The sequence below is a fragment of the Babylonia areolata genome, chromosome 3 (genome assembly GCF_041734735.1).
Source record: "Babylonia areolata isolate BAREFJ2019XMU chromosome 3, ASM4173473v1, whole genome shotgun sequence".
Taxonomy (NCBI): Eukaryota; Metazoa; Mollusca; class Gastropoda; order Neogastropoda; family Buccinidae; genus Babylonia; species Babylonia areolata.
This window is the reverse complement of record NC_134878.1, coordinates 9,875,640-9,900,639: the sequence shown is the minus strand read 5'-3', so window position 1 is coordinate 9,900,639 and position 25,000 is coordinate 9,875,640. Positions and strand designations below refer to the sequence as shown.

The window sequence follows — 25,000 nt, the reverse complement described above, 5'->3', positions numbered from 1 at the left end:
CACCGATTATGAAGAAGAAGAAGAAGAAGAAGAGCACCACCACCAGCACCATTTTACAAAAGAGTAGTACGCATCTGAGGTTTCCACATTACCCGATCTGTGCTTCCGTCATTTCATTCGTAATAGACATACACATACACAGACACAGACACACACGCGCTCGCATACACACACACACACACACACACACACACACACACACACACATATACACACACACACACACAACGAAAAAGGGAGGAACGCAGATATAGACAAGAACAACCACACTGAAACTCTATTATCGATCCGCTGGAACAATTTCATACACAATAAAGAACCAGTAACATATTGAATAGGGCTGATATGTGTTCACTCGAACAGTTAATATTGAGAAGATAAAGAACAAACACTGAAATACTATATTAACAAGCTGGAACACTTATTCATCAAACTGTCACGATACAATTGTGTTGACATGTCGTGACTCCAAAAGTTAAGTGGCAATATTGAGGAGATACAGAAAAAAACCCACAACAAAGAAACATGGTGAGGTACACAGATCGACAACAGAGCTTCTGGCAATACAGCAAACTGTGTGAGCCTCAGAAAACAAAGGGGTCGTGAAAATATTGCAATGCATTACGACTGAAGTGGCGTGGCATATTTATAATTCAGGGAGAAACACACACTCACCACACAAAACAATCTGCTCACTCCAAACCTCCACAGATTGTGTTGCGTTGTGTTGCGTTGCGTTGCGTTGCGTTGTGTTGCGCTGCGTTGTGTTGTGTTGCGCTGCGTTGTGCTGTGCTGTGCTGTGCTGTGTTGGGTTGTGTTGTGTTATGTTAGATTGTATTGTATTGCATTGCGTTGTATTGTATTGTATCGTATTGTATTGTATTGCGTTGTATTGTAATGTATTGCGTCGTGTGGTGTTGTATTGCGTTGTATTGTATCGTATTATATTGTATTGTATTGCGTTGTATTGTGTTATACTGCGTTGCGTTGTGTTGTGCCGTATCGCGCTGAATTATATTGTATACTTTTTGTCACAACAGACTACTGTGCGTGAAATTTGGGCTGCTTTCCAGTAAGACAGCGCATCGCTGCAGTGTTGCGAAACCCGCTTTTTTAAATATTTTTTTTACGAGTATCTTATATACATACATACATACATACATACATACATACATACATACATATATATATATATATATATTTTTTTTTTTTTTCATCTGCAAGTGTACTTGTTTTACTATATATCAAAGTGGATATTCCTAAAGAATTTTACCAGGGACAATCAACCCTTTGCTGCCTACAGGAACCTCGGTTTATCATCCCATCCGAATGACTGATATGGACAAAAGCTGCAAATCCCGTGAGCCCGCACTAGTGCAGCATTAACTGCTGGAGCAATCTGCGCCATCCTCCCACTGGACGAAAATTTCATTTAGACTGAAATATACTTCGCGCTTAACTCTGAATTAAACACACTGTAGATGTGCTAAAAAAAAACCAACAACAAGACAACTGGAACTGACAAGCTCATAAATAACAGCAACACAGTATCAACAAGTTCAAGAGTTGATATGTGTGTGAACCCAAACCGGTTAGTTAGTGACACACAACAGCGGCGATGACAAGAAAGGTGAAATGCTACATTAATAAAGTAAAAAAAAAAAAAAAAAAAAAAAGGTGATTAATGGGAACTACACACAAAAACAAGAACGGTGAGATACTACGCCGAATCACTTATTTAAAGAAAGCAGTCAGTTGATAGGAGCTACAAACATACAGAATACATCATGCTCAGGTAAGTTCTAAGTAGCAGAAAAAGCAGAGCAGTTTTCAAATGAAGGGCTTACTTGCTCGGCTTTTTCATCAACATTCTCCTGGCGAAAAAACATTGGTGTCAGTATTCACATCGTCATTCCACCCCCCTCCCCCCCTCCACTGCCCCCCTCCCCCACCCCCTTCTAAAACAATGATGACTAAACATTCAAAGCAGACAGTGAACATCACTACCACTCAGAGGAGGGAAGAGAAAAATTTGTCGCCAGCGACAAAATTCGTTTTGGCGACAATTCTGGCAGGCTACAATATCGGGTGTAACGATGTATGCCCATGCTGGCAATACGTGAACATTAAACAAATTATGTTGGGTAGGGCGGTAGGACAGTAGGTATATCAACCCCGTCTCTTCAAGGAAGGGAACAAAGCAGTAAAAAGCCACACACACACACACACACACACACACACACACACACACACACACACACACAGGGAAGATGGGTGGGATTGTGGGATGAAGAACGATCATATTTCATGGAGGTGAAGGGGATGAGGGATCACTGGAGTCAAAAACAGGAAAAGGTGCAGAAAAAAGGGGGGCTGATACCGTATTCTTCGTTGTTATTCATTTGTTCTCAGGAAGGTGTGTGTATGATGGAAGACAAGAGATGAATATGAGGAGAAACAAAAGGAGTGTGTGTGTGTGTGTGTGTGTGTGTGTGTGTGTGTGTGTGTGTGTGTGTGCGTGCGTGCGTGCGTGCGTGCGTGCGTGCGTGCGTGTGTGCGTGCGTGTGTGTGTGACAGAGACAGCGAGACAGAGAGATAGAGACAGAGTGACAGAGACAGGGACATAGACAGAGACATAGAGACAAAGTCAGAGTAGAGAAAGTGAGAGAGTCGGACAGACAGACAGACTACTTGAATGTAACAGAATCGTCGAGCTTCAAGAGATAGCTAGGCTTTAAGTAACAATTCAGGAATGACGACACTGTAAGGTATACACAAATTCCTCAGGACACAATGTCACTGTAATTCACACTGCGGGTGTGCGAGGGGCAGGAGGGAAAGAAGGGTGGACAGGTGCAGGATCAGTGTTCTGGAGGGTGGTGGTGGGGAGAAGAAGAAGTGTGAAAACACGTGGTTTACTGTTACCCCCATGTGCAAAAGCCTGCTTTTCTGTGAGTCGCGAAAATAAGGGTTTTGCTTCCCACAGACATTTGTCTGCTTGGTTTGTCTCTGCACAAGATTCAGCGTTATATAAATGCTTTTATTATCATTATCATTCTAGTATTATTTGACACGCAAGCACGCTCGCACGTATGCAAAAACACATAGCATACGTGCACGCGCACGCACGCACGCATGCACGCACACACACACACACACACACACACACACGCATACAAATACGAGGTGTATGAATCATTAACAAGAACGGAAACAGAAATATACAGATAACGAGAAACATTATTTGTCACTGCGGCAAACACTCAACAACAACGATACCATGGGTTAACATGCCGAAAGACTCTCAATGCCAAACGTCAAGACAAAGCACAATGAATAAAATCTTTCCCCACGAAATACCAGAAACAGAACATGACCCACTGAACCAACCCTATTTCAGTTTTACACTCTGTGTGACCACGTCCATTCAAATTGAAGGGGTCTACATATGCTTTTTAACGTTAATAGCAGATTAAAAAAACAAAAAACAAAAACCAACAACCATAAAATATCTAAAAATGTAGAAACGCACAGAAACAGAATATATGACACCCTTTCATTAAGAAAAAAATGTAAAAACTAATTAGAAACAGCATATCAAACCCCCTTTCAAAAAATCCGAAACACCATGTAGATACCCTTTAATAAAAAAAAAAAAAAAGGTAATTAGAAACAACATATTTGACACCGTTTTATCAACTACGGACGTTGTAAAGCTGTAACCAAGAAGAAAAAATAAAACATGTGAAGTAGCTGAAATCCATAATTAAAAGAAAAAAAGCTCTTATATAATCTCTACAACCCAGATAAAGTTATACAACCAGCCACCAATATAAACACACACAAAACAGGAAAGCGCAAACTCAAAGACTTAAAAAAAACACCTGAAGAATCAACAACGGTATACATTTTTGTCCCACAATACTGATTCACACTGTAAAACATGTCATGCAAAACAACCACCAATACTAACTAAAAAAAAAGGAAGCTAAAAAGCCTTAAATCCCCATAGAATCAGTAATGCTTATTGATATCTGTTCCATACTGGGCAATGAGATTGTGTGCTCTGTCATACAAAACAGCCACCAAAAAAAAAAAAAAAAAAAAGGAAGAAAAGCGCAAAGACTTGAAATTCCCATGTATAGAATCAACAATGCCAGTTAATTTTTGTTCCATACTGTTGATTCAGATTGTACACTCTGTCTCCTTCCTTCCAAAGCAAACTGCTGCATCACCTTCACAAACAACGGCACATGGGTAGAAAAGTTATATATAAGACAAACAAACAAACAAACATGCAACAAAAAACGCAGTATAACTGTGCTCAAGATGAAAGCAGTTCTGTTCTACAGTCAGTGGAAAAGGGGGTGGGAGGAGAATAGAAGTCACAGGTGAGATTGAACTGTAGCGGCACCAGCAGCAATAACAATGTTTCCCCTTCCCTTTCTCAAACACACACACACACACACACAGCAGAATACACACACAAACGTGCCACTGCGTCTCCTCAGCATTACATTAGCACAACCCAACCTGCGCGACAGTGGTCGACACGGAGGCCATCGCTATGATAGTTGTGTCCGACTATGACCATCAGAACAGCAGAGGTGGCAACCACTTTACTGTCCTGACTATCTCATCTGGGCAAGAATTTGATCATAGCGGAGATTGTCTTGCCCAAGACACATCCCAACTCTCTCGGCTATGAGGGCTTTAGGACAGCCGGCGCTGGGGATGATCCTCAAACGCCAAAGTTCTAGCCACCGGAAAGAACTTATGGGTCAGTGCAATCTTGCCTCCTAGCATGAGAGTCATGGCCCTTCACAACAAAACAAAGCTGTAAGTGAATTCCCAGTGCAATGGAGAGAGAACTTTGGGTGACCGTCAGTGCAATATTGCTTCCTATCTTGAGAGTCATGGTCCCTCACAACAAAACTAAGCTGTAAGTGAATTCCCAGTGCAATGGAGAGAGAACTTTGGGTGACCGTCAGTGCAATATTGCTTCCTATCTTGAGAGTCATGGTCCTTCACAACAAAACTAAGCTGTAAGTGAATTCCTAGTGTAATGGAGAAACCAGTGATCATCACAGAACTCTCACTTTGTTGCTGGCCCAACGGTAAGCTAATGTCAATCTCTTACATAAGCCGAGCTTACGTGGTGTGCCAATCAATTTATCTTTTTTATTTTTCATTCATTTTGCTTGTTTGTTCTTTATGATGGACACGTGGTGCTGTCAAAAAGAAAATCTCTGTACCAAAGTATAGATAATAAAGCTTGTTTATTCGTGTATTCGGAGGAAGTGAAGCTGAGCATGAGCCTACCTGTCGAATAGCGGGCGTGGCCACCTCCACGTTGTTAGAGTTGACGAAGCCCACTGCAACACAACACGCCACCACACTTCACACACACACCTTTACTGCTCAGATTGGAACAACTTGAACAACAACAACAACAAAAAACGAAGATATCCGTTGTTTGTAGATGTAAATATATGTTGTTTAGATATGTGATTTGTTTAGAGATGTAAATGTATCAGCTCTTTATATATGAGAAACAGATCCAGCGCGAAAGAGATAAGCCTGAGAGAAAGAGACACACATAGAGATAGAAAAAGATACAGATGGATATCCCCCACCCTCAACCCTCCGACGGAAAATAACAACGAAAAAAACAAACAAAACAAAACAACAACAACTCCACATACAGTAAGAGACAGAGATCGAGACAGAAAGAGAAAGAGAGAGAGAGAGAGAGAGAGAGAGAGAGAGAGAGAGAGAGAGAGAGTGAGAGAGAGACAGACAGACAGACAGACAGACAGACAGAAAAAGACACAGAGAAAGAGACAAAGAGAGACACAGAGAATACACACGCACACACACATATACATACACACACACCAAACAACTAAACACGCTGAGAGAGAGAGAGAGAGGGGGGGGGGGTTAGATAGATAGATAGATAGAGAGAGAGAGACAGAGACACAGAGAGGGAGATAGATAGACAGAGAGAGACAGAGACAGACACAGAGAGGGAGATAGATAGATAGATAGAGAGAGAGAGAGAGAGAGAGAGAGAGAGAGACAGCGACACAGAGAGACAGAGAGAAGCACACACGCACGAACACACACACCATAAACAACAAAACACGCAAAGAGAGAGAGAGAGAGAGGGAGAGAGAGAGAGACAGACAGACAGAGTGAGAGAGAGAGACGGACACACACACACACACACACACACACACACACACACTCACACACACACACACAACAACAAAAACAACAAACAAACAAACAGAAGAAAACTAACAACACACAGACTGACATTTGCCCTGCTCGTTCTGCACGAGCCACTTCCCGGCGGGGTTGTTGTCCATGCGGAGGATGGTGACTATCTCCCCTTTGCTGACCGTCAGGTCCTTGCTGAACACCCCGGCACTGGCGTTGTTCTTCACCACCCCTTCCCCAACCTTCTCGTCCGTCTCCTTCAGCTGTGGGCAGCAGTCACCACACAGTTTAACTACTGTAAACTGAAGTGTAAGTTGTCGGCAGCAGTCACCACACAGTTTAACTACTGTAAACTGAAGTGTAAGTTGTCGTCAGCAGTCACCACACAGTTTAACGACTGTAAACTGAAGTGTAAGTATTTTGTCGGCAGCAGTCACCACACAGTTTAACTACTGTAAACTGAAGTGTAAGTTGTCGGCAGCAGTCACCACACAGTTTAACGACTGTAAACTGAAGTGTAAGTTTTTTGTCGGCAGCAGTCAACACACAGTTTAACGACTGTAAACTGAAGTGTAAGTTGTCGGCAGTAGTCCCATACAGTTTAACTTCTGTCAACTGAAGTGTAAGTTGTCGGCAGCAGTCACCACACAGTTTAACTACTGTAAACTGAAGTGTAAGTTGTCGGCAGCAGTCACCACACAGTTTAACTACTGTAAACTGAAGTGTAAGTTGTCGGCAGCAGTCACCACACAGTTTAACGACTGTAAACTTTAAGTGTAAGTTGTCGGCAGCAGTCACCACACAGTTTAACGACTGTAAACTGAAGTGTTTTGAAGGTGTCGGCAGCAGTCACTACACAGTTAAACGACTGTAAACTTTAAGTGTAAGTTGTCGGCAGCAGTCACCACACAGTTTAACGACTGTAAACTTTAAGTGTAAGTTGTCGGCAGTAGTCACCACACAGTTTAACTACTTTAAACTGGAGTGTAAGTTGTCGGCAGCAGTCACCACACAGTTTAACGACTGTAAACTGAAGTGTAAGTTTTTTTGTCGGCAAAGTCCCACACAGTTTAACTACTGTAAACTTTAAGTGTAAGTTGTCGGCAGCAGTCACCACACAGTTTAGTGACTGTAAACCTTAAGTGTAAGTTGTCGGCAGTAGTCCCACACAGTTTAACTACTGTAAACCTTAAGTGTAAGTTGTCGGCAGCAGTCACCACACAGTTTAACGACTGTAAACTTTAAGTGTAAGTTGTCGGCAGCAGTCACCACACAGTTTAACGACTGTAAACTGAAGTGTAAGTTGTCGGCAGCAGTCACCACACAGTTTAACTACTGTAAACTGAAGTGTAAGTTGTCGGCAGTAGTCCCATACAGTTTAACTTCTGTCAACTGAAGTGTAAGTTGTCGGCAGCAGTCACCACACAGTTTAACGACTGTAAACTGAAGTGTAAGTTGTCGGCAGCAGTCACCACACAGTTTAACTACTGTAAACTGAAGTGTAAGTTGACGGCAGCAGTCACCACATAGTTAAACTATTGTAAACTGAAGTGTAAGTTGTCGGCAGCAGTCACCACACAGTTTAACGACTGTATAACTTAAGTGTAAGTTGTCGGCAGCAGTCACCACACAGTTTAACGACTGTATAACTTAAGTGTAAGTTGTCGGCAGCAGTCACCACACAGTTTAACGACTGTAAACTGAAGTGTAAGTTGTCGGCAGCAGTCACCACACATCCACACGTACACACACACACACAATCACAAGCACGGACACGAATATTTCCTTTCTTTCTCACACATGAAAGACATTCACACGTACACGCTCACTAGCGCGCGCGCATACACACACACACGCGCACACGCGCACGCACGCACTCACACACGCACACACACGGACGCACGTACACACATACCCCGAATTTGCTTCTCTGTTTTTTTATTTCTTCTTCTCTCTTTTTCCTTTCCTGAAAGAAAAGAAAGTGCACGATATGAGCGTTGGTAAAAAAGGCACGCGCAAGCACACCCACAAATATATATATATATATATATATGTACACACACACACACACACACACACACACATATATATATATATATATCTATATCTACGCACACACACACACACTCTCTCTCTCTCTCTCTTTTCTATTTTCTTTTCTTCTCTTTTTTTCTTTTTTTTTTGATGAGGGCAGGATGTAAAAAATCTGCACAAGCTTATTCTTTTACCCTCAATAAAGATAATTAATTTTTGACTTCACTCTCTCTCTCACTCACTCTCTCTTTCTCATGATACGATCTGAGTTAGTGGTAAGCGCATGAATGAAAAGCTCTGACAAGAATATCATGAACTGCAGTAAAAAAAAAAAGTGTTTATGATTTCAAAACTCTCACGACAAGGAACATTCTTAACTTCATTATGTACTGATATGCTTGGAACCAGAAAATACAAAACACTGGGTGTCTGTGAAATGGAAATACACTTTCAAATCAACTGCAAAACTTTATCAGGTTATCAGAGAGGACACTATAAAAACACACAAGACCAGCAATAGAAGAGCATCTTCAAAAGAACTACAGACCGGAGACTATGTTAACAAATGTAAAGAGAAAGGGAGTTGGGAAGGTGGCGAGAGCGAGAGACAGTATCAGTATCAGAAGTTCAAGGAGGCGTCACTGCGTTCGGACAATCCATATACGCTACACCACATCTGCCAAGCAGATGCCTTGACCAGCAGCATTACCCAACGCGAGAGACAGAGACAGAGATAGGGATAGAGGAAGAAAGAGAGAGAGGGGGGTGAGTAAGCGAGAGAGCAAGAGAGAGGGTGAGAGAGAGAGAGAGAGATTGAGAGAGAGAGAGAGAGAAAGAGGGAGGGGGAGAGAGAGAGAGAGACAGAGACAGAGTGAGAGACAATGACAGAAACAAAGAGAGAGAGAGACAGAGAGAGAGACAGAGACAGAGACAGAAATAGAGACAAAGACAGAAACAAAGAGAGAGAGAGACAGACAGAGACAGAAAGAGAGACAAAGACAGAAACAAAGAGAGAGACAGACAGAGACAGAGACAGAAAGAGAGACAAAGACAGAAACAAAGAGAGAGACAGACAGACAGACAGAGACAGAAATAGAGACAAAGACAGAAACAAAGAGAGAGACAGACAGACAGAGACAGAAAGAGAGACAAAGACAGAAACAAAGAGAGAGACAGACAGACACAGAAAGAGAGACAAAGACAGAAACAAAGAGAGAGACAGACAGAGACAGAGACAGAAAGAGAGACAAAGACAGAAACAAAGAGGGAGAGAGAGGGAGACAGGCAGACAGAGAAAGGAAGAAAGAAAGAGACATGACAGACAGACAGACAGACAGAGACAGAAAGAGAGACAAAGACAGAAACAAAGAGAGAGAGAGAGGGAGACAGGCAGACAGACAGAGAAAGGAAGGAAGAAAGAAAGAGACATGACAGACAGACAGACAGACACACACACACACACACACACACAACAATACACAGAACCTCAAATTTTAAACAGAAAGGAAAAGTAAAGCTTCACCTTCTCTTCTTTCTTATTGACCTCTTCCTTGGCCTTGTCTTTCTTCTTCTTCACCGCCTTGGCTTCCTTCTCCTTCTCCTTCTGTCTCTCCTTCTCTTTCTCCTTCTCCTTTTCGTTCACCTCGTCTTCAAGCCTGGGGGTGGTGGGGTTGGGGTGGGGAGGGGAAGTCACGAACACCAAGAAAACAGGCTTAAAAAAAACAACAACAACTCATCAAACCTCAAGACTACAAAACTTCATTGTTGAAGGATACAGATAATTATCAGGCATCGCCCAGTCTTCTTGTCTGTCACTGTGGCAACAACGACAACAATTCAACAACTACTACTGCTGCTGCTGCTGCTGCTGCTTCTACTACTATTGCTACCACTACTACTACTACTACTACTTCCACTTAAGATGGTGAAAGGTACACACACACACACACACACACACACACACACACACACACCACGAAAACAAAAAAAGCAAAGAAATATAAGCCATAATACTAGCCCTTGAGTGGTTGTGTGGGTGCTAGTCAATCGGACGAGACAAAAAAAAAACACACACAAAAACCCCATAACTTAACAAGAAGAAGAAGAAGAAGAACGACAGCAACAAAAAACACAACTCGAGGTCTCGTGTGCAGAATGCACTTTGTGCACGTTAAAAGATCCCACGACACCAAAATGGCTGTCCCTGACAATATTCTGTAGAAAAACTCACCTTGGTTTGTGAAACAAATACACTTAGTCTTGTAGACCGAACATATAATTCTAAAAATGGTGGCGCTGCACTGTGGCGACACACTCTCCACGGGGAGAGAGCAGCCCCGATTTCACACAGATCAATCTGTTTGTGACAAAAAGCAGTATCTAAAATAATGCAATACAATACCATATCCCGAGATAGAATAAGAATCATGAGGCCAGGTGAGTAAAGGACCGAATAGCGATAAGGAATGGTGGTAACTCTACATTTTTTTACACGACACACAACTTCGAGTCAATGCTGCTTATGCTACCGATTCAGCTAGCACACAGGTAAATAAAAGGTACACTGGAACCAACCAAAAACTTTAAAGGCTATTTGCCTTTTCAGCACATCTTCCGTGAAACTCTCTCTCTCTCTTTTTCGTTGTGTGTGTGTGTGTGTGTGTGTGTGTGTGTGTGTGTGTGTGTGTGTGTGTGTGTGTAATTATGTAATGCAATACGAATATATCTGAATCTGTTTTATATCATTGTGCGCTAAATCATTATCTTTCTTTGTGAGTTGTTATTGCTTGCTTGCTTGCGTGCGTGCCTGCGCGCGCGCGCGCGCGCGCGCGCGTGTGTGTGTGTGTGTGTGTGTGTGTAATGTTTATTGTAAAGCGCTTTGATCTCTCTTTAAGGGAGGAAAGCGTTCAACAAATGTCTATTATCATTATTATTAAACAGAATTCAGTCCATCATCACTCAAAGTGAAAAGACGTTAAATCAAATAAACAGTTAACCAACAGCCACTATATGACTGAACAACATCGACAGTTCCCCTTGAATCACAAAAGATAAGTTGTTTGCTCACGCCAGAGGCAAAGAAACAACAAGTTATACATCACGACTGAACAAACTTTTAACCGTTCTCCTGACACTGACTAACGTTGTTCACCCAACGCAGAGAAAATGGCTGAGGATCAATATGTAATTATGTCCCGTCACACACACACACACACACACACTGGCAATTGCAGGCATGTAGTTAACGCATTAATTTTCATATTTGAATGTTATCGTTTAAATATAAATAAAACAAACAGGATAGGAGAAGAGGGGGGTGGGTGGAAGTTGAGTGGTGATTCAGGGGAAATATGACAGATGGGAGGTGGAATCAAAGATGACTATTTGAGAGGTAAACTGAAGTACAATATCATTGTGATTCACACTGTGGGAGTGTGTCTGTGTGTGTGTTGGGGGTTGGGGGTTTGGGGTGGGGAGGTGGACAGGTATAGGTTTGGCTTTTTTTTGGATGGGAGGAGGAGAAAAAGTGTATAAAAAAAACAAAAAAAACACGTGGTTTATTGTTACCCCCATGTGCAACTGCAACAGGTTGCAAAAGTGAGGCTTTTGCTTTTCACAGACATTCGTCTGTTTGGTTTGTCTCTGCACAAGATTCAGCGTTATACGAATATTTATAACACTTATTATCATAATCATTATCATGATCATCATCATCCTGATCATTATTATCATTATCATCATCATTATCATCATCATCATCATGCTATCATTATTATTATGTGTGTTTATGTAAGTTTGTGCCTGCCTATGTGTGCGTATGTGTTAGGGTAGCTGTTAGATACACATGTATGTTAAAATGTATGTATGCAGTGTGTGTGTGTGCGTGTGTGTGTGTGTGTGTGTGTGTGTGTGTGTGTGCGTGTGTGTGTGTGTGTGTGTGTGTGTGTGTGTGTGTGTGTGTGTGTGTGTGTGTGTGTGTGTGTGTGTGTTTTGTCACATTTTGGTGTGTGTATGTAACATAGATATAATGTTTTATGTTAACAAAAGCGTTTTTGTAAAGCACCTAGAGCAGATTTCGGGATAGTGTGCTATATAAGTATCCATTATCATTATCATTATCATTGCTTAATGGGTCTTGTAAAAGAGGAGTCGTCAACTTAACAAGAGAAACAACTGGTAATGAATTTACAAAAATCAAACACATCAACGTTCCCAGTCATCGTAGTTGACACATTTTCGTGCAAGTAAGACTTCATTAACTCACGCTCAGAAATGATATATGCTTTATACTACCATCACTGAGACAAATACGCTTGACATGGGGGCAATATTCAGTCTGTAATGAACTAGATAACTTAGTGAAAAATTAACTTTAAATCAAACATGAAACAAACAGGCTATGGACTAAGCAAAAAATCTAGAATTCTCCTAAACATTCCAAGGAGTTGCCAGCTCTGCTATTTCATTATTAACATTATGTCTTTTATACAGAATATTATTCTTGAGTGTGAACTAACTACAACGTATGTGGAGTGTTCCAAAATATCTCAGTGTGATATGAGAGACAAGACAGACACACAGGAAGATATAGAGAGACAGATTTCAGAGTCAAACAAAAAGAATGAAAGAACAAACGAAAGAAAGGAGAAAAAACACAGACAGAAAGACAGACAGAATAAGAGAAAGAAAGAGAATAAAAAACAGAAATATATAAATAAAAACAATGAAAGAAAAAGAAAAGTTGTATGACGAAAGAAAGAAAGAAATAGAACGGAAAGAAAAAGAAAGAAAGTTCCGTGTTTAGAGCTATGGCGCCTTGTCCATTTTGAACTCTGGGGTATGAAACAGCCTGGGCCGATGTATACCCGGGTATATTTTGAGTCAGACCATTTTATACCCGGGTATATTGTAAACAGGTTATATTCTGGCCTGCTGCACTGGTTCTATCGTTTTGCTATAAAGCAAAACAAAGACATCATTAATGATTCCAGGTTCTATCATTTTGTTAAAGAGCAAAACAAAGACACCACTGATATTTCCAGGTTCTATCATTTTGTTAAAAAGCAAAACAAAGACGCCATTGATATTTCCAGGTTCTATCATTTTGTTAAAGAGCAAAACAGAAACATGGTTACAGTTAACTGGTTCTATCCTTTAGCTAAACAGCGAAACAAAGACACTACATTAATGGTTCCAGGTCCTATCATTTATGCTAAAGAGCAAAACAAAAACATGGTTAAAGTTAACTGGTTCTATCCTTTTGCTAAACAGCGAAACAAGGACACCCATGTTATGCTTATATTCGTTTCTGGTTTTCATTTGGGCTGTATTTCCTCTCTGTTCTCAGCAACAACAACAACAAAAAGATGTTCTTACTCATCAAGTGGTTCGTAGATTTCATCTGGTTCCTCCTCCTCTATTGTCGCTGCGGGGCTCTGGAAAGAAGAGAGAGAGAAAAAAAATCGAACTCTTTGATTAGCAGCTGCATACTTGGAACTTACCAGGTGGATAAATGTTTTTTTCGGGTTTTTTTGCGGCACACTGTGTGTGTGTGTGTGTGTGTGTGTGTGTGTGTGTGTGTGTGTGCGTGCGTGTGTGAATGTGTGTGTGTGTATGTGTGTGTATGTGTGTGTATGTGTGCGTGCGTGTGTGTGTGTGTGTTTGACGTTATTCACTTTGTCATACCATGGGGTTGTCGTGGTGGTGGTGTGTGTATCATATCGTTCCGCTCTTTTAAATTTTATTTTAATTAATGCGTGGTAATCACACAATGTCATTTCCATAACGTATTACTGTATTGTATGTATTGCATTGCATTGTATTGTATTTCACTGCACTGTAATGCATTGCATTGTAATGTACTGTATCATATAGAGTGATAACGTTTTTATCACAATTTGTGTAAGATTTTTCATGCAACATGTATGCCACCCCACACCCCCTTAGTTGTTTAGCATCATCATCATCATCATCATAACATTAGGATTACCATTGTTGTTGTTCTTGTCATAATCGTCATCCTCGTCACCATCCTTATTATTATTGCTGTTGTTATCATTATTATTATAAAGAATACCTGAACTCAAGGCCCGAGCTCGCGCTTTGGCTTATGCTGCTGTCAGACATCTATCTGCCAAGCAGATGTGCTGAAGCGCATAAGGATTTTTACGAGAACGCAGTGACGCCTCCTTGAACGTACAGAACTCATGGGTATCAATCATGATGCCGGAATTTACCTGCACTGCAGCCGCTGCAGACGTGCAGTCATCATACTCCTCTTCCGGCTCTGCAGGCTTTGAGGCCGCTGGGGCTGCAAGCCACAGAATGGTTCAGGTAAAATGGTCTGAATAAAACGAGCAAACAAGCAAGCAAACACACACACACACACACACACTCATATACACATACAAAAACACCCACATAAGCGCGAGTATACAAACATGCATGCTCGCGCACGTACACACACACATACACATGCGCACACGCACACACACAAACATGCATACACCCATACACATATACACACATGCACACACACACACGCACATACACATATACACACACATCCGCAAACATGCATGCACATATACACATAATCATTCATACACACACACATACGTAGACAGAAAGAGAGAGAGAGAGAGAGAGAGAGAGAGAGAGAGAGAGAGAGAGAGAGAGAGAGAGAGATCAAATGCAAGAGCAAAGAACAACCGAAAGAACAGTGTAGAAGGACGAAAGATAGATGCGAAAGAGCAGCAGCAAAAGAAGATTGACTGCATTGTATTGTACTGTACTGCATTGTAGTACTGTATTGCAATGTACTGCATTGTATTGTATTGTGTTACATTGTATTGTATTTGTATTGTATTACTCTTTGTCACAACAGATTTCATTGAGTGGAATTCGGACTGCTCTCCCCAGGTGCAGTGCTACAGTGGCTACAGCCCCACCCTTTTATTTCCTTTCTTTTCTGACTGCGAGTGCATTTGTTATCTTATCAAAGAGGGTTTTTCTACAGAAATCTGCCTGGGAAAACGTCTTTTTTTTTTCTTTTTTTTTTCTTCTTCTTCTTCTTTGTGTGTGTGTGTGTGTGTGTGTGTGTGTGTGTGTGTGTGTGTGTGTGTGTGTGTGTGCAGTGGGTTCTTTTACGTGCGCTAAGTGTATGCTACACACGGGACCTCAGTTCATCAGTGTAGTCGCTTGAATAACTAGCGTCCAGACCAGATCAACACTGACTCAAGGTCTAATGAAAGGGGGCCCGGGTGGAGAAAATAGTGGTGAGTGTGAGATTTGATCCCAAGCGCTCAAATTCTATCCGGCTTCCTAAACGGACGCGTTACCACCGGGGTGCAACTTTCGATCAATGTGATGGTGGTGTGTGCAACAAGGCAGCGGGGAAAAAGGATAAAGTAGCTCTGCTGGCAAGCATGTGACAGGCAATGTGTGGGCGGCGACAATTATCATAATTATGTTGAATCCGGGGACAAAAAGCAATTATAATGAAGTTTTAATAACACCAGCGACACCGCATGCATGTAGTAGTGACACGACACACACGCACTGAAACACAGCACACACACACACACACACACACACACACACATACATGTACACACTCAGAAACAACAGTACACTTCAATACACTCCACTTCTTCAAACTACACATACACATACGCGCGCGCGCACACACACTGAGACACAAATCATACATACGCTCACACTACAAACAAACACACACACACACACACACACACACAATCCGCCCTCTCCATCCCCCACCCACAAACCATTTCAATCATCAATCATCAATATATCACTCCCATCCCGACCCAGTGGAACTGACTGCTGAGTGTTGCTGCACTGAAAGGGCCTGTCACCTCTACTTGATTCGACAAACAGAAAGAACCAGTTCACTGTCTGACGCGATCTCTTTCATTACTTCCGTCTGTGTGTGTGTGTGTGTGTGTGTGTGTGTGTGTGTGTGTGTGTGTGTGCCTCTCTCGGTATATGCCTAATAATTGGTCTTGTGAGCTTGTGAAATTACGAAATATACATTGTATTTGTATTTGCAGTGACCGCTTCAAAATGATATGCAGTAAAAACATTACTCTCTCTCTCTCTCTTATTCAAGTCCTATCGTGTTTTTCTTGCTGAGACTGGGGCTGTTAACGAAAATCAAAAAAATAAATAATAAAAAAAGAGAAAAAGAACAAGAAAAAAAGGCCCTAAACAGTAAACATTCAAGGAAAAAAGAATATCACAATCTGTAAACTGGGACCTTGGATCTGATGTAACAATCAATGCGGACTTTATAACCACACAGCTGCCCGCTCGTTCACAACAAACCGTGAGAAGAATACTGAAGGGAATCAGTGACAGCGTAACATCCCTTCTTACAAACCTCTCGGTTTTCCGCATCACACGCTTCACATTGTGGCTTTGTTTTCATTCTTTGTTCATCAAGAGGCTCGACAAGGAGAGTTATGCAAGTCTTGTTCGAATAATAAACATGTAACTGGTTATGCCATCGAATGAAAAAAACAACAAAACAACAATAATGATCCTGGTAAGCCTGTACAGCTTTGTGACAATTCGTCAACAGAGTGTACAGTTTGACATCTTCGTCGAAAAAACGCACATCTAGTTTGTGGCCGTGGGTTGTCGGTTTTTTTTTTATGTTCACTAAATGCCTGCTGCTTTCGGCATGATCTTGATTTATGATTGCAGCCGAAAGAATTACACCCATTCCACCACCAAAGATCTAGTGGCTTGAGAAAAACAACAACAACAACAACCGCTATGTTTGAGACTAAAACTACGGATACTCGTTGTCTAAGGGGAGGAGCTGTACACATGGTCACCACCACCACCACCATCATCATCATTACCACCACCACCACTACCATCATCATCATCATCATTACCACCACCACCACTACCATCATCATTACCACCACCACTAGCATCATCAACATCACTACCACCAATACCATCATCATCACCACCACCACTATCACTACCACCACCACCATCATCACCACCACCACTACCATCATCATCACGATCATCACCACCACCACCATCATCATCATCATTACCACCACCACTACCATCATCATCATCACCACCACCACTACCATCATCATCATCACCACCACCACCATCACCACAACCACCATCATCTTCACCACCACCACCACCACCACAACCATCATCATTGTTGTTGTTGTTGTTGTGCCTCCTGTAGACTAGCACTTCATGAGACGAGTGTGAGTGTCAGTAACAATTAGCAATCTAATGCATTCTCCTAGAGCTGCGCTATTTTTCACATCCCTGCTAACACTCAGAATCACGTTAATATTTTACCTGTACCCCTTCAATGGCATCGAGTTTCTGAAATCCCAAGATATCAAAACAATGCAGTAGCATCATCATCATCATCATCAGCAGCAGCAGTAGCAATAGTAGTAGTAGTACTACTACTGCTTGTAAAAGCTGTAGCCTCAGCAGCAGCAGCAATACCAGAAACAGCGGAAAAACAGCAGAAGTAACAGAAGCGGTATCAAAATAAAGTAGCAGCAGTTATAGAAGTAGTGGTAGTTGTGCAGCAATCACGATAGTGATAGTAGTTGTTGCTGCAGCAGTTGAAGTAGTTGAAAAGGTAATTGATACGATGGAGGAGGAGGAAAAGAAAGGGAGGGAGAAATACGTTTGGGGAGGAGGAAGTTGGACAATTATAAAAAAAAGAAAAAGAAAAACAAATGGCAGTCTCACTTTCAGCGGATACACTGTCGATGTACAGCTCATGCTCTTCTTCTTCCTCCGTAAATTCTGGTCTGAAATAAAGCAAAAGTGAGCAATGTCCCCCAAAAATGACTTCATACAGAAGCAATCATACAATGTTCTGTCGCCTATTTCAATCAATCAATGTCACTGATCTTCTAAAAAAAAAAAAAAAAAAAAAAAAAAAGAAAGAAAGAAAGAAAGTCTATTAGAAGTTGTACACACATGAAAAATAATTTATTAGAAGATGTACACTTATTCAGCTTACTGATCTTAAGTTATGTCCCAATTCATAAAAAGTCTTCAAATCGACTTACTGAAAACAAAAACACGTAATCATAGACTAACAGATTAGGTTTGAAACTGCTTGTCCATAGACCAATAGGTTTTCTCTTTCATTTCAATGTAGTTGAAAATTAATGTACTTCTGTCATATAAAAAAAAAAAAAAATCCTGAAACTGGAAAGAAGAATTTACATTAATTCTTCATGGAAAAATCGAGACCGATGTCGCCAGGTCGGTCGTTTTACCATGAATGAATTCTTCAACTGCTATAGTTGTCTTTTGTTTTGACCGAAGCACCAGTCTTTTGATGTAAACTGACCAAGACCGTGACGGTTCTGCAGCTAATGCTATTCTTCTTAAGACAGGGAACAGTCCAGTTGCCTTGTCGAATTCATTGTATCTGCATTCGTTATAACGTTTTCAAATAAAATGCTGTTTAAACCGACAGTCCAGACTATATGGCCCCGTGTGGTCGGCTGTGATATAGGTTACAATGACAGACAGACAGAGAGTGTACAACAGTCTCTTTCGTACATTCAGTCCAGCCCTTATATATGGCCATGCGTGGTCGGCTGTGTTATAAGTACAAAGACAGACAGGGTACAACAGTCTCTTCTTACATACAGTCCAGCCCTTATTATGGTCCTGTGTGGTCAGCTGTGATATATATAAGTTACAAAGACAGACAGACAGGGTACATACAAAGGCCTCTCCTTACATACAGCCTAGCCCTCATATGGCCATGTGTGGTCAGCTGTGATATAGGTTACAAAGACAGACAGAGAACAGCAGTCTCTCCTCACATTTCAGAAACTCGAACGGACATGGCCCGTTTGATCGATCCCTTGCCACGAACCCGGACCTGCACGGCCTGGCTCTCTGCTTCCACGTACAGCTCCTCCATCTCCCCGTCCTCCGCCTCTGGCGTCTCGCTCTTGGCAGCGTCCACCTCTGGAGGATGACATGTCATGTCAAGGGGTAGGGGTGGGGTTAGGGGTTGGGGGTGAGGTTCATCACAGACTGGCAGAGAGACAGACATGCACTCACCTCATGCTTACATAGACACACACACAGACACACACTGAAACACAACACAACACACACACACACACACACACACACACACCACGGACATTGCTGTGCTTGCATTCTCAATTATCACTCTCTGTCTGCCTTCCTTCCTGCCCATGTTTCATTACTTACTAACTTCTCTAAAAAATAAATAAACAAATACATAAACAAAAATAAATGAATAAATAATTAACTAATAAAATCAAAATGACAAAAGCATCAAATCAATCAAGACAATATTTCGGGGTTTTTTTCTCTTCAAATCATGCGAATTGATTCATTTTTAAAAGCAAAAGTGACTTACTCAGTTTGCTTTCTTTAGCTGCAGCGTAGGCGTGAAGGAAGGAGGTCAGATCCACACCGTTGATCCCAGCGGGCTTAGCGGGGGCTGGGTCCTTGGACAGCACAGACGCCACGCTCACCTTGTGGAACCTCTTGCCGTCAGAGTGTCTGAGGAAAGTGTCACTGGCCTTCCTCCCCAGAACTCGGTTGGCGGCCTCCTGGATGCTTTTGGCCAGGTCCGACGGCTTGACAGCAAGACTGTTGGCGGGCAGGCCTGCCGCACCGGCTGCTGGCGGGAAGAACGCTACCTTTTTCAGCTGATGAGGAGCAGCATCGGGGGACTTGGGACCACTATCGCCGGGCTTAGCTGCCGTAGTAGGCTTTGGTTGTGCAGCCGCGCCTTCCGCCGCTTTTTCTTTCAACGCCGCCATTCGCTCCTGTATGCTGGGGGGTCGAGGCGTGTTTCCTCCAGTGTCCGACTTGTCTCTCATGGTGACGGACGTTGTGTCCACATGTCCGCTGGACGCGGGAGAAAAACCGCCGGGTTTTTTGGGCACGAGAGGGCCGGCGTTGTGAGAGTCGCCGTTCGGTTTTGAACCCACGGCATGGGTCCCACCTACCCCGGCGGGACTGGTGGGTTTGGTGGGAGGGACTGGGGGGGTGATGGCAGCTCCTCCAGCTCCGGGTTTGCCGGGCACGCCCGGTCCTGGTTTTGCCAACGGCTTCAGGGCGACGAACGGAGCGGCCTGGCCGTTGGGTTTGTCGGTGTTGGCGGCCGGTGCGGGGCCCGGCTTGGGCGGCACGTGGCCCGGGGTCTTCATGGGTCCGGCCAGTTGGGGGTTCTTGGCGTTGCTTGCCTGCAGTAAGGCCAGCCGCTCCTTGATGCTCAGTCCTGCCTCGCTCTGAAAGAACACGGTCACCAAACACGTCACTGCACAGCATAACATAACATAGCATAACATACACACACCACGAACCTATACATAGGTTCTATTTATATCCGTGCACACACACACACACACACACAAACTCTCTCTCTCTCTCTCTCTCTCTCTGAATTTGGAAGTGCAGCGCTTTCACGTCCGATCATGACACGAACACACAAGACATGGACACTCATTTCAAATAGTAAACGTGGTGTAGTATGTGTTTGCATTCTCTCTCAGCTTGCACGCAGGCGCAGAAAGGCGAATTCAGATTTCGAAAACCAACTGAACTTTAGTTTCCTTAAAGCCTCACTATACGTGAGCCAATCCATTTACGTTACAACTTCTACTGTATAACATGAAAGGATCAAAAGAAAGTGACCCGGAGCCGGTTGCATTGCTCGAACAGAAGAGCCTAGTATGGCCGAAACCCGCTACTAACTGTGTCGTATGGAACTGACCAATGGCGTAGTTCGGTCAACGCAGGCATTTAGAGACGTGTAACTGTCAAAATGTTAGAACCAAGCAATGCAACTGGCACCAGGCATGGACAAACTGGCTGGTGCTCTACCTGGGGATAAACCCAAAGCGCTGTTGACAGTTCTGAATTTATTCTTCAGCTTCCTTGACTCTTCAACGAGAGGTTTCTTATGTGCCTTTGCTTCAGTGTTGTGCTTACAACTGCTGTAAAGCCTATGTCAGAATGTACGATTCACTCGAAACAGATCTCGTTCCTGCACTACTGTTTTCAGAAACTGATACATGTGACACGTACCTACTCAATGAACGAGGTCTGTAAAAAAAATCAATAATTAAAAATAATAAAAACTGCGCCCGACCCGTTGCTAAGAGTTGGAAAACTTTCAACTTTCAAGCGAAGCAACCGATAGCGCGAAGATGACAGATCAGAATCAGTTCTTTCCCCCGACCTGTCCTTTCCTCTGCTTGCGTATACACACGAAGGAGGTTCAGGCACAAGCAGGTCTGCACATATGTTGACCTGGGAGATCGGAAAAATCTCCACCATTTACCCACCAGGCGCCGTTACCGAGATTCGAACCCGGGACCCACATATTGAAAGTCCAACGCTTTAACCACTCGGCTATTGCACCCGTCGATACCTAATCGATTTCTGAACGCACTTGTCGCATGGTATACTTCAACCAAAAAGTTGAGAGATCCTGATCAGCGCGCCGGTGGGTTCCTCCCCCCCGTTGGTCAGGCAACTTACTCCTTATGTGGTTATAGTGAATATGGATCAGTTCACACGCTGTGACGCCTCCCTGACTCTGAAGGTGATGTCGCAGTTGTTGTCTTTTCACCCCAAAGACGGCACCTTGGTGAGTGCTGTCCACCCGGTGGTGGTTTTCCACGTCACGGTTTTCCAGACCATTGTATAGTTTTCTTCAGTAGGACATGTGGGTGGGATGGGAACTGGTAAAGGGGGCGGGAGTGGGGTGGGAGGGTGACAGGGGGTGTTTGGCCCTGGGTATGTATGCAGTTTGGTGTAACAGCCACGGAGACTGTCAATACCGAAAATACATGGAAAGCCAAGTCATCTCTCGCCAAGGCACTATACAACTCATGGAATTAATGTCAGAGACTGACATCAGTTTAGCTCCCTTCCTCTCCCTTTTTCCTTCCATTTCCATCCTTTTCTTCCTTTCCACCCCCCCCCCTTCCGCCGTTGACACCCCCCCCTCCCCCCTCTTTTCCTGCGCCCCCCACCTCATCCCCCTCCCATCCCACCCCCCTGTATCCAACATCTGAAGTCAGTGAGCTGAACTGTAATTTCCAGTCATTGAGTTGATCTCCCCTCCTACAGACTTCTGTGACCTGCCAACAACCTGTACACTTGACAAAGAGTCAAAGACTCGAAACGTAGTTTTGTCTTCATCTCAAGGTACCTTTGATTTTAAACCACTCGTAACCATTTTTAAAAGGGTGTGTATGGATCTCTTTTTGTGACCGCTCTCGTGTGGATCTGGATCTGTACGTTGCAGGAGCCAATATTTGCTATCGTCGCAACGGAAAACTGGGGTGTAGAGCTGGGCTGGAGAGTTTGTCAGCCACCTCGCTGTCTCCCATGAATGTGCCGCAAGAGGGATGGGATCCACTGCCATATGCCCTTTCGCTCAGTTTTTAGAATTCATAAAAAAAAATTATGTTGTTCTTACTTTTGCTTGAAATATAGGCCTATTATTGTTGCTGCTGTCACTGCATTGCTACAACAACAACTACTCCTACTAGTACAACTGCTACTACAACTGCCACCATCATCATCAACATCCTCCTCCTCGTCATCGATGAAGCGATAACCAAAGGACAAAATACCATACTGACTGGAGTCTGCTGTACATTTCCACACACTTTGCACACACACATGCACCCACGAACGCACCAACACACACACACACACACAGAAAGAAAATCGTTTGGTAGCATCTTGATTCAAGTGCCTGTATTTTCATCCCCTGGTCAAGTTAAAGTGCCTGTTGTACGCGACACGTTGGTATCCGGTAACAAGAGCACTTACCACTTACCACGCTACCACTTACTGCTTACCAACAATCTAGGGCATCACGTACATCACAACACAATAGACATCCGTGTTATGCTGACTGATGTATGCGCTGACGGAACTTTCATTTTTTACCAGACTCGTGGAAAAGAAAGCGGATGCAACGACTGTGCCCGACAGGGGGTAAAAATTCTGGAATCTGGAATCTGGAACGATACGTTGCAGGAACCTTTGCAGAACCCGTCGCAACGGGTGATGGGAGCGCATGGCTTTGATTAGTCTGTGGATCTATCTATTTTTTGTTTTAAGCTCAGATTGTATCGACATGATTATTATCGAGCAAGCGCATGTGAGACAGAGAACAGACACAAACACAAAGACACACAGACACACACACACACACACATCACCACATCCATCACCGTCACCACAACTACCAACACCACTGACCACACAAACAGACGTACAAATTCATACACAAAAACTCAGGCTGACAGACACACATGCTCGCGTGAGCGCATTCAGACGCCTTAATTAGTCACTCCACATCCGGATCTGTGAGGATTTGGTTTCAGTCTGGACAGAAATTGAAACCGATACTCAAACTGACAGGCAGAGGTTTTTGTGTGTGTTTTGTTAAACCGATACACAAACTGACATGTAGAGGTTTTTGTGTGTGTTTTGTTAAACCGATACACAAACTGACATGTAGAGGTTTTTGTGTGTGTTTTGTTAAACCGATGCACAAACTGACATGCAGAGGTTTTTTATGTGTGTTTTGTTAAACCGATGCACAAACTGACATGGAGAGGTTTTTATGTGTGTTTTGTTAAACCGACACACAAACTGACACGTAGAGGTTTTTGTGTGTGTTTTGTTAAACCGACACACAAACTGACACGTAGAGGTTTTTGTGTGTGTTTTGTTAAACCGATACACAAACTGACAGGTAGAGGTTTTTGTGTGTGTTTTGTTAAACCGATACACAAACTGACAGGTACAGGTTTTTGTGTGTGTTTTGTTAAACCGATACACAAACTGACACGTAGAGGTTTTTGTGTGTGTTTTGTTAAACCGATACACAGACTGACATGGAGAGGTTTTTGTGTGTGTTTTGTTAAACCGATACACAAACTGACATGTAGAGGTTTTTGTGTGTGTTTTGTTAAACCGATACACAAACTGACATGGAGAGGTTTTTGTGTGTGTTTTGTTAAACCGACACACAAACTGACATGCAGAGGTTTTTGTGTGTGTTTTGTTAAACCGATACACAGACTGACACGTAGAGGTTTTTGTGTGTGTTTTGTTAAACCGATACACAAACTGACATGGAGAGGTTTTTGTGTGTGTTTTGTTAAACCGATACACAAACTGACATGCAGAGGTTTTTGTGTGTGTTTTGTTTCCCCTCTGCTTGGTGAAACTTAATAACTGACGAAACAACACTGACATTCCTTCTTGTCTGATAAATAATAACTAATGAAATGAAATACAAAAAACAAATGAGGCAAACTATCGTATCACTCAAAATATATCGTTACAGCAAGGGCTTTCATAGAAAACAGCAAACACACACACACACACACACAAACACTCACACACACACACTGAAACAACGCAAACGCACACATACAAACATCGACATACACATATGTGTACAGACAGAGAGACAGAAGAGAGAGTTCCATTTTTTTTCAATGATAAGCATTCTCATACGCAGTCATAGACACAATCTCTTTGTGTCTCTACGCGTGTGTGTGTGTGCGCGTATGTGTGTGTGTGTGTGTGTGTGTGTGTGTGTGCGCGCGCGTGTGTGACGTGTGCATATCAGTGTATATATATGTATATGTGAGAGCTTCAGTTTAACGCC

At 42.8% G+C, this 25,000-nt stretch overlaps 1 protein-coding gene across 4 annotated transcripts in view; it reads right to left on the bottom strand.

Annotated features, from left to right (window-relative positions):
* The window catches only part of LOC143279707 (uncharacterized), a 60,674-nt gene that overhangs the window by 11,400 nt on the left and 24,274 nt on the right, over nucleotides 1–25,000 (bottom strand). Inside the window, exons 2-11 of one of the 4 annotated variants that reach the window (XM_076583813.1) lie at nucleotides 19,703–20,582; nucleotides 19,131–19,278; nucleotides 18,034–18,095; nucleotides 14,496–14,569; nucleotides 13,636–13,694; nucleotides 9,782–9,914; nucleotides 8,141–8,191; nucleotides 6,323–6,488; nucleotides 5,323–5,375; nucleotides 1,848–1,874 (exon numbers count right to left, since the gene is read on the bottom strand). In XM_076583813.1, the coding sequence (XP_076439928.1) occupies nucleotides 1,848–1,874; nucleotides 5,323–5,375; nucleotides 6,323–6,488; nucleotides 8,141–8,191; nucleotides 9,782–9,914; nucleotides 13,636–13,694; nucleotides 14,496–14,569; nucleotides 18,034–18,095; nucleotides 19,131–19,278; nucleotides 19,703–20,582 (1,653 nt within the window). Of the gene's footprint in view, nucleotides 1–1,847; nucleotides 1,875–2,729; nucleotides 3,010–5,322; nucleotides 5,376–6,322; nucleotides 6,489–8,140; nucleotides 8,192–9,781; nucleotides 9,915–13,635; nucleotides 13,695–14,495; nucleotides 14,570–18,033; nucleotides 18,096–19,130; nucleotides 19,279–19,702; nucleotides 20,583–25,000 lie in introns of those variants that run through there. The other 3 variants (XM_076583814.1, XM_076583811.1, XM_076583815.1) reach the window with 3 other exon arrangements.